The sequence below is a fragment of the Diospyros lotus genome, chromosome 9 (assembly GCF_014633365.1).
Source record: "Diospyros lotus cultivar Yz01 chromosome 9, ASM1463336v1, whole genome shotgun sequence".
NCBI lineage: Eukaryota > Viridiplantae > Streptophyta > Magnoliopsida > Ericales > Ebenaceae > Diospyros > Diospyros lotus.
The window spans coordinates 29,066,329-29,077,220 of NC_068346.1; the positions used below are offsets into that span (position 1 = coordinate 29,066,329).

At 36.0% G+C, this 10,892-nt stretch overlaps 1 protein-coding gene across 1 annotated transcript; it reads right to left on the reverse strand.

Moving 5' to 3' along the window:
• Positions 1–9,961: 9,961 nt before the first annotated feature.
• On the reverse strand, positions 9,962–10,480 carry LOC127809339 (uncharacterized). The gene has a single exon (XM_052348105.1). It carries the CDS (start codon positions 10,478–10,480, stop codon positions 9,962–9,964), a length of 519 nt encoding a protein of 172 aa, XP_052204065.1.
• Between the last annotated feature and the right edge of the window lie 412 nt (positions 10,481–10,892).

Below are 10,892 nucleotides of genomic sequence, written 5' to 3' on the forward strand. Positions count from 1 at the left end.
CCGCCCATGCGGCCCAGCCCGCGCGCAGGCTGTAGCCTGCTGCTACTGATTTCCAGCAGCTTCCAGCTGCTGGTTTCCCTCCTTTTCTCTTCTTTTTTTTTTTTTTCTTTTCTTTGGGCTATAAAACCCCAAATTTTCCAGAAATTCCACTCCAAAAAAATGCATTGAAAATTTCCACATTTCCAATTTCCAAGCCTATTTTTTACAACAAAAATTCTTTTCTCCAAACTCACAATTTATTCCAAAATAAATTACATTCATGGTTCTAGGCCTTCACAAGCCCTTGCAACCCTTAACATACATCACATGAAGCACTTACCAATAATAGGCTTCCCTAAGCCATTAAACCACAAATTGAACACCACAAACCTAGGCTTCTCAAGCCATAACCTTAGCTTTACAACAAAAATAAAATGATACACCATGAGCTTCAACCACAAGCTTCCAACACATTCCCTTTTCTTCTTTGGCATAAGAACAACCTACAAGGGGAGGATAAAACCTCATGAGCTCAAAAGCTCAGTAAGGGTGCATATGCAAAGTAAATACAAGCATAACAAGTCCATGTAATAACAAATGCATGCAAGTATGGTTAGGTCATTCCATCCTCACAACCTAACATGGTTTGAGGCATCAACCTACCACTTCTTTCCCACCCCCCATGGCCATAGGTCTCATGAACAAGTAAAGCATGCAAAAAGATACATAAAGATTTATGCAACCTACTTACAATGCAATGCAAGGCCTCCACCACTTGGGGCCATCCCTTACCTTAACAATCTTCTCTTTGAAGCTTTAAATCTTCTTCTCAAGAGAGCTTCCTCATTCTCTTCTCCCATCTAGGATGGCATTAAAACAAAAACTCACTTTCCTTGCATATAAGATCACTAAGTAGAGAAGAGAAGAATGGAACTTACCTTGATTTGATCTTCCTTTCTTCTCCATTCTTTCATTTTCTCCCTTTCTTCTCCTTGGAAGACAACTCTTCCTTCCTCTCATTTTCTTTCTCTCTTTGAAATGGCAAAACTTGAGACAAGGGCTTACTTTCCCTTTAAATACTACTCTTGTCTTGAAATCTCAATTTCAAGACTTGATCTTAGCCCATGATTTCCATTTGCTTTTTGAAAGAAAATCCCAACCACACAAGAAAGCACAATCCATGTGCTTTGGTCTTGATTACTCTCATCCATTGGATTTTATTCACTTTATAAGAGAAGATCTCAACCTTCAATTTAAAGCACAATCCAAGTGCTTTTGAAAGATTTAATCTCAACCACTCATCTCTTAATATTTGGCAATCCATGTCATTTCTTCTCTTTGAATCCTCACCTTTGGATTCATTCTACTTCTCAAGAATGCATCTAAGCCCTTAGATCACTTGCATTTTTCATTTATTTCTCATTTACTTAAATGAGACTATTTTCATAACCATCACATGAGAGACCACTTGAAAGACATAATACTTTCTTTCTCATTTAAATAAATCCCTCATATTTTCCAAGGCATTAATGGTGACCATTTACCATTTTCTTTTGGATTTACTTTAATCCATATAATTATGCCTCTCATTAAATGCTTACAAGACCAATTATCATAACTTTTGCATTTATTTAATTCACCCAATTATACTTGAACCACAAAATGCCAAGTGTCACAACAAGACACTAACCTTGGCTTCCAAGTTTAATCTCATCTCTCCAAGTGGCATTACCACATTAATTCACAACTTAGGGAAAATATAATTATTCTCCTCAAATAATTTAATATCCACCATTTTCCCTATTTCAAAATTAAATTTCCTTTATGGAATTAAATTCCAAAATTCCCAATTACTCTTTGTGAATTTATTAATCCCATATATCTCCACATAAATACCAAATTGGGATTTTTATTCACTTACACACCTAATTCTTCATAGGAATTATTTTTAATTTACCAAAATACCCCTTTATTGGATTTCTCTATCCAAATTACCGAAATACCCTTCTCATGGGCATTCTCAATCTCAAGGATCATCACTTCCTCAAGGGCATTTTTGGAAGTATACTTACTTCTTTTCCTATTCTCTTAACACCGGTTACACCGGGTGTTACAATTCGTGAGTGGGTGCAAGTATGAGAGATTTTTTATTCATCTAAAGAATGAATTCCAATGCTCCTTGGTTAACGTCCTTGTCTTGAAATGGTGGTGGGGGTATAGGTGTAAGATGTATGATAGCTCGTTATCTTTACGATAAAAAAATTTATTGCTTGGAAATCGTATACTCGAATAGATGTATGTGAATGTAATTGCAATATTTTTCTTAGCAAGGATCCCTGTGGTGATTGTTATTTGGAGGGTTTTAAGAATTTTTGTTCTGGGGATCCATGCTAAGATAAAAATTCCGATTGCATGAACTTGCATGCTTTTAGGAATTACAGTTTTTGGATAATAGCATTCTCCAATTCTCCATGCACATGGTTTCATTTTTTTTTTTTTTTTTTGTAATAGAACTAGCTTTTTTCTATATTACACAGCATTCCCATACCTTTTCAAGACAAGTAGCCAAAAAGATATTTGTAGACAAAGCAAGCTAATTGCTAGCCAATCAATTCAAAGCAAAACAAATAATTTATGTTATTCAGGTGCATAATCCTTGTGAATATAACCTCCTTCCTTAGCCAAAGGTTGGTAATCTATACTAGTTATTTTACCATTGTTATCATTTCTAATAGATTGCATACCTCCCTCCTATTCAATTGAATTGTAGTTGAGGCACTTCAATAGGTAATATCTGAGCATAATCATGATAAGAATTTCAAGAAATGTTTAAAATAAAAAGAAGTTACCTTCAATGTTAAAGGGGTTATGAAATAAAATACCAACAATATCCCCTTAAACTAGTTTGTGAGCTAACACAAGTAGAACAAGTCTTCTGCTATGAAACTAAGAGTCCCCTTAAACTAAGTCTTTTGCTATGAAACAAGTAGAACAAGTTTTGTAAAGTGTATAAAAGAAATTTTCAAGGTTTGAGTGTGGTTATACTTCACTTGAATGCCACTAAGAGATGTTAGATGATAAGTACATATTCTTTATAGTAGAGCTTTACACAATTTATAAGGCAAAGAGAATAGTTGGTGTTGACAACCCTAACTTCTTAAGTCAGATTCTTATGAGGGATTTATGCAATTTTTATTTTCCAAAGCATGACACCCTATCACTTTGGTGGATGAATGGGACGAAGCATACAAAACAAGTTATTTGGTAAAAAGGCACGGATTGAGTGCAGGGGTTAAGGCTTTTGCATTGGCTAATAGACTAGTTCAATGAGATATTTTCATATTCTATTTTATGAAACCTTTATGATTAGAGGTATTTTTTTTTTTTTTTTTGCAGTTCTTAAGATTCTTGTTATGCTCATACTAATAATATTATCGTTCAAGCGTTGCAACTATAATTTGATTGAACAAGAGAAAGACATTTAATTTGCTACAAATAATGATGTTGTTGAATTGGTTAGTATCGACCACCAACCTGTGGCACAGGTGGAAGTTGTGAAGTTAGAAAAATCAGTATGGTTTAATCAAATTGAAATAACGTTCCTATGGGTTGTCCATGTATATGATATAAATTATTTTCCTACCTTTAAGCTTATTGCTAGCAATCAACTAACAAGCTTTTCTAAGAATATCTTTTTCCTCCCTGTGTTGAAATGGTGGGGGCATGTGGTGTAAGACGTATAATATCTAGTTATGTTTTTCTAAGAATATCACCATGTTCATGTAATTGTAAATTTTTCATGGTAGGGATCACCATAGTGTTCGTGTAACTATAAAATTTTTTGAGTGTGATGTGTATCTCTCACTAGGTTAGTGGACATATATCTCACATTGGGAAATTGATGAGGTTTGTGTGTCTAATGCGGAGGAACAAGCCCTTGCATTCCTGGAACATTACGATTGTTGGTGTTCGAAGAAATAGGCGTAACTTTTGCATACGGTGTTAGTTTTGGGCCCACGACCCCATTCCGGAAAGTTCTCAACGAGACAAATTAGACTCACAAATTTGTTGTAAACTATGATAGATTTTGGCCATTTGAGATCATTTACAGTGTTAAAAATGCGTTTTTGTGTTTTTAGTTCATTATTTTAAATGTTTCTTTTTTTTGTTTTGAAAAGCCTAGCCCGTTAGGGGATTGTTGGATGTTAGTTTAAAATATGAAAGAACAATTCTGCAGACTGAGATTTCTTCTAATAAGAAGGGAGAGATATACGGGAATTCAATACCATTTCAAAAGTAAAAGTTTGCATACAATATAAAGACTGAAAAATTAACCAAATAACCGAGAATCATGCGGCACTACTAGATATAACAAAATAACCAAATCCTATAAACTAGGAACATAAACTTGACTGATTAAAAAGATAATATGTGGACAATAGAATGAGTTGCTGATCCTGATGCACATAACCAACACTCCTCCTTGCATTAGGAGCTACAAACTCCAAGTCTTTACCAAAGAAGCTCAAATTTGTTTGTTGGTAACGGCTTTGTGAAAATGTCCACAAGCTGCTCTTCTGAACTACAATAAACCAAACTCACATCCCTTTCTTTCTGCAGTTCTCTTAAAAAGAATAGCTTAATCTTAAAATGTTTAGTTTTTCCATGAAAAACTAGATTATGAGATATTGTAATTGCGGCTTGATTGTCCACAAATACCTTTGTATCATTCAATTACTTCATATGTAAATCACATAACAGCTTCCTCAGCTACAATGTTTGATTTACTACTGCTGTAGTAGCAACAAATTCAGCTTCTGAGGTAGACTATGCCACGACTTCTTGCTTCTTAGAACACCAAGAAAGCACACCTGATCCTAGATTGAAGTAGTACCTAGATGTACTCTTCATATCATCCACGGAATCCACCCCAATCACTGTTAGAAAATCCCAATAACTTGAAGTTTTGACACTTCTTGAATTTTATACCAAAGTTAACAGTCCCTTTGATGTATCTAATGACCCTTTTTGCTGCTTTAAGATGCATTTCACTAGCACAATGCATAAAATGAGAGAGAATGCTTACAACAAAGAGAATATCTGGCCTGGTTGTAGTTAGATACATTAAACATCCAACTATGCTTCTAAAATAGCCTTCATCGATTTTATCAGTGCCATCCTTCTTACACAAACTTTCCTTCTGACTCATTGGTGTAGTCATTGCTTTGCATTCCCCCATGCAGAATTTTTTAAGTATCTCCTTAGCATACTTTTTCTAACAAATGAAAACCTTATTTTCATATTGTTTGATCTCCATGCCAAGGAAATATGTCTTAAACCAAGATCTATCATGTCAAAAACCAGCATCATCTCTTATTTGAATTCATTAACAGTCTTGGCACTGTTACCTATTACCAACAAATCATCCACATACAATGACACAATAAGGAAGTCATTCTCTTTTTTCTTAACATAGAAAGTAACTTCTGATAGACTTCTTGTAAAACCCAAGCTCAATAAGTGTTCATCTATCCTATTATACCAGGCTTCAGGTGCTTGATTTAAGCTATAGAGAGCCTTTTTTTAGTAGGTAAACTTTGTCTTCATGGAATTCTTCAATGAATCCTTCTGGTTGCTCAACAAAGATCTCCTCCTATAGTAGACCATTTAAGAAGGAAAATTTTACATCTAATTAGAACACTTTCCAATCATTTTGGGTTGCCACATCTAGTACCAGTCGAATGGTGTCCAATCTAGCAACTGGAGCAAACGTATTTGAGTAATCAATTCCAAAAACTTGAGCATACCCCTTAACAACAAGCCTTGCTTTGTGTTTATTAATGGAACCATCAGCATTGAGCTTGGTTCTAAACACCCATTTTACTCTAATAATTTTTCTATCCTTTGGTCTATCAACTAACTCCCAAGTCTTGTGCCTTTTGATCATTGACAACTCCTCCTCCATTGCCTTCTTCCATTTCTGATCGGCTTTTTCATAACTTGTAGGTTCACAAATAGCCACATTGCATTTTTGATAGATGTCATGGAGTGGTCATGTGCACGGATTGGTAGATCTTCTTCCAATTCTTCTTGCAACTGTTCAGGAGCGTGCTCATCTATTGTTTGGAAAGAAGAACTTGATTTTTTCTTGATTGTGGATATCTCTTGTATCTGGTCCCAATTCCACTTTTCATCCTCATTGAAGGACACATCTCTACTAATAATTAACTTTCCTGTTTCAGGTTGATACACCTTGTAGGCTTTAGAAGAAGCATTATAACCTACAAAGATACCTGATTCTGATCTTTTGTCAAGTTTATCATGCTTGACCTATGGAACATGAGAAAAACAAACACAACCAAACACTCTAAGGAAATTGAGTGAAGATTTATAGCCATACCATACCTCAAATGGAGTTTTATCTTTCAATGCCTTGGTAGGCAATCTATTCTGCAAGAAAACTGCAGTACTTGCCGCCTCAGCCCAAAATTTCTTTGGCAACTCTTTGTCATGAAGCATGCATCTGGTCATCTCCATTATGTATCTATTTCTCCTTTCACTCACTCCATTTTTTTTGCGGACTATATGGAGTAGTGAGCGGATGTTCAATGCCTACTTCCCCACAAAATGAATTAAATTCTTTTGAGGTGTATTCCTTTCCATCATCTAATCTTAGAATTTGAATTTTGCAGCCACTTTGGTTTTCCACCATTTTCTTGAACTTCCAAAATACACCAGCCACTTCTGATTTGAATTTTAAGAAAAAAAAAATCCAGCACAATCTTGTAAAATCATTTATGAAAGTAATGTAATACCTGCTTCCAGCTAATGAAGGAGTTCTTTGAGGATCAGATATGTCTATGTGTTAGCTACAACTTTTGAGTGGCCCTCTAGGTTGATTTTGGAAATGGTTTTCTGTTTTGCTTACCATATTGATAAGCATTATAGTTTGGTAAGTGATCTCCAAAGGCTGGTAACCCAGCTGTGAGCACCTTTCTTTCAAGAGCTGCATGCTTTGCAAGTGACAATGACTGTAATACCCTATGTTGCAAAGTGTCAAGTAAGTTCAAGGAACTGAAAATCAGTTTGAGAATTTAGTCAAGTAATTGCCGAATCGATGGAAGAGAGTACACTAGAATGTAAATATCTAAAGAAAAAGGTATGTCATTGACAAGTGTCTTGAGACATGATTTATGACATTTAAAGAAATCAGAACAAATATAATTTCTCTGTATGACTAATTTTAGTTTGAAAAATCGAATGATCATAAGGGATGTAATACTTGAGATTTTTTTAGATTTAAATACTTGATGAAATAGGATATTTTAAGGGATTGTGGATGTTTGGAGATAAAAGTTCAATTTCTGAGCCAGGGGCAAAATTATAATATTTTAGGTTCAGGTAAAAGTGTAATTTACCTAAAAATCAGGGATATTATCATAATTAACCCATTCTTCAGGGACTAAAATGCAATTAAAAATTAGCCCAGGGACCATGTTGTAAAGGGTTTAAGTGCAATTACCCAAAAGTTTGAGCCAAAGTGTAATTCTTGAAACCTTTTTACTAAGGGCATTTGGGAGATTCAGGAAAAGCCTTATAAATGACTTTAGAGATAAGGATAAAGTCTCATGATGACATTAGAGATAAAATGAAGTCTCATGATGACGTTAGAGATAAGATGAAGGCTCATGATGATTTTAAGAATAAGATTTGGATAATTTGATAGAGATTTGATTGGATAAGATAAGATTTGGATAAGATTTGATTGCATAAGATTTTGTTGGATATGATTTGATTTGGATAAAGATTCAATTTGAATAAGATTTGATTCGGATAACAATGATTGCATAAAATCTTAGAATATTTGGAATGATTGGAAAAGATTTTGGAAGATTTGAAATGATTGTAGAATATGCATTTCTTGGTGGCTAAGTTTCCAAAACCTATAAATAGAGGGTTCATGGCTAAGGATTCTCTCATTCAAAGTTGTGATAAATTCGTGCTAGACAAGAGTGCTTCAGGTTTAGTGGATAGAGGGCTTTTAAAGCATACACGAGGCATCACACGCGCAGAGCACTTGGGCAACGCGTGAGGCATGTAAGGAGCTGGTTTGGTCAAAATACTTAAGGAGTTGCACAAAAGTCGAGGTTGGACACAAGATTCAAGGTGTTCTGAGTTTCATTCGAGGTGAGTGTTCGCCCCCAAAACTTGATTCACTGTGAGTGGTTCTATCTCAAAAGTTGGTTTTAAGTTGTGAGTGTTCTGACTGGAAAACTTGACTTGCTCATACAAATGGTTTTGTTGCATGCAAATGGTAACCGATGACGGTTGGTTTTATGAGGAAGGTTCGTCCCTAAACGTTTTGTACTCGTGCATTGCATTTTATATAACTGTTGTTTATATTATGCTTTGAATTGTGAAATGTGGCATTATCTTGGGTTTTTGTGTGTACGTATGGAATGTCAGCCTAAGATGTTGTCTAGATAGTATAGCCATAATTCTCCAAGGGAGTGACAGAATAATAGGGGTATCTGATACTGGTGTGCATGTCAGGATAGTCGCCTTGGTTTTCGTGCCAGATCGTTTGGTCAGGGAAGTTACACTAGGACTAGGCGGTCCATACTGTGTTGTTCATGTAAGATGTCAGCCTAAGATGTTGTCTGGATAGTGTAGCCGTAATTCTCCAAGGGCGTGACGAAATAATAGGGGTATCTGATACTGATGTGCATGTCAGGATAGCTGCCTTGGTTTCCGTGCTAAGCCATTTGGCCAGGGAAGTTGCACTAGGATAACTAGGTGGTCCATTGAAATTTTGGAGTTGGGATTGTATAGTGGTTCTCGAATGCTTAGAGTGGAAGCGTAATCTGGAGAGATGTGTTGGCTTGCCCCTCTTAAGCTAGAATTGCGTCGTGTCATTGAGTCAGTATGGTAGCATAGCTTTTAGAGAGATTGTTCTTTTCCCGTGGTAGGGTTTAGCGCGTGGGATTCTCTTAGGCTAGGGCTTACTGAGTGTATTGGCTTATTTCATGTCTTGCATTCATTCATGAAAAATGTAATTTTGAACTCTCACTTAGATGATTCATCATCTAATTTGGACTATGTCCCTAGAATATTCAAACGTTCCAAGTGAAGGTAGAGGTGCGAAGGGAAAAGGAATTGCCGAGGAGTGACGGCAATTAGAGGATGTTTTATATTATGTCCTTTCAGTTATGTTGTTTATTTTGAGAACGTCATGTAAACGTTGGTTGACTTTATAATATGAATAAAGTGGTTTCAGTTATGACCTGTTAAGGTTTCGATCTAGCTTCCACATTTGAGTTGATGAACCTATCTTAGTTTATTGATGGTTCATAGTTGATATACTGAGAAGGTGTAAAAGGATCTTCGGGGAACGGTTTATGTTGAGTTTTCATTGTTTATTTAGAAAAAAATATCCCCGAAATCTTACATTACCTAACGCTCCAGAGAAGTGGGGTGTTACAATGACCAAGTCTCTTATGCCACATCTCAGTATTGCTAGTTTCAATGGGAAATGCAGCAGGTTCTTCTTTGATGGGATCAAAAGAAAAACTTTTTCCCTTCATTTTCACTTTGAGAATTTCCTTACTAGTGACATCAAAAATATAACAGAAGCTGTCTTCAAAAATCACTTTAAAACCTTTTTAATCAATTGACCTACACTCAACAAGTTTTGGTCAATTTTTGGTACATAGAGAACATCGGGAATTTTCTTTGGGCCTGCATTGCTGGATATGGTGATTGTCATTTTCCCTTTGACAGAGATATAATCACCAATACCAATTCTTACTTTAACAATGTTAGTTGGCCTCAAATCTTTGAAGAGTTCTTTGTCATTGGTCATGTGGTTGGTGCAGGCACTATCAATTAGCCAACTCTTAGTCAAACTACTTCTTGCAAAGCAAGATGCCACAAACAGTTGATCTTCATCCTCTTGGTTTGCTACTTGGGCATCAACTTCCTTCTACTGCGCCTTTTCTTTGCAAATTACTACTTCATGTCCAAGTTGGTTGCACTTTGAATACTGAGCATCAGGTCTTCTCCAACATCTAAATGGAGGATGACCCTTCTTTCCACAGTGCTTGCAAGGTGGATAGGATTTCTTCTGATTCCCATTCTTTCCTTTTGTTGTACTTGCTCCACTTCCTTCAAAATCGTTCTGATGCTTGGCTATCAACACTCCCTTGATTGTTTTATCCTTCCTCAGCAGTCTTCTTTGCTCTTGTGGTTGCAATGCATTAATCAATTCTGCTAAGGAAATTTTTGACAAATCCTTGGTATTCTCCAAGGTAGTGATTGTAGCTTCATATCTTTTTGGTACTGTAACAAGAATTTTTTCTACAATTCTTGAATCAGTAAAGTCAAATCCAAGAAGCCTAACCTTGTTTGCAATGCTAAGAAGCCTATCTGAGTAGTCTTTAATCATCTCCGAGTCCTTCATTCTTTGAAGTTCAAATTCCCTGATCAAGTTCAGGACTTTCATCCCTTTGATTCTTTAATCTCCTTCGTATTCGGTCTTGAGATAATCCCAGATCTCCTTTACTGACTTTAGAAACATGATACGAGTAAAGATGGTGGATGAGACTGTAGCAAACAAGCAGGCCTTTTCCTTTGATTTCTTTGTCTTTTTTTCCTTCTAAGATTTGATCTGTGCCATGGTGGGATTGTTTGGAAGTGCAGGGACTTCATAGTCTACTTCCACTGCTTCCCAAAGATCCAAATCATCCAAGTATGTCTTCGTGCGTACAGCCCAAATCTGGTAGTTATCTCTGTCGAACACCGGCGGAGCAATTGAGGAGAAATTGGCTTCGGCTTCCATGACGCGTCAAACTATCACACAGATCCCTTAAGAAGAGAGCTCTGATACCAATTGTTAGTTTAAAAGATGAAAGAAC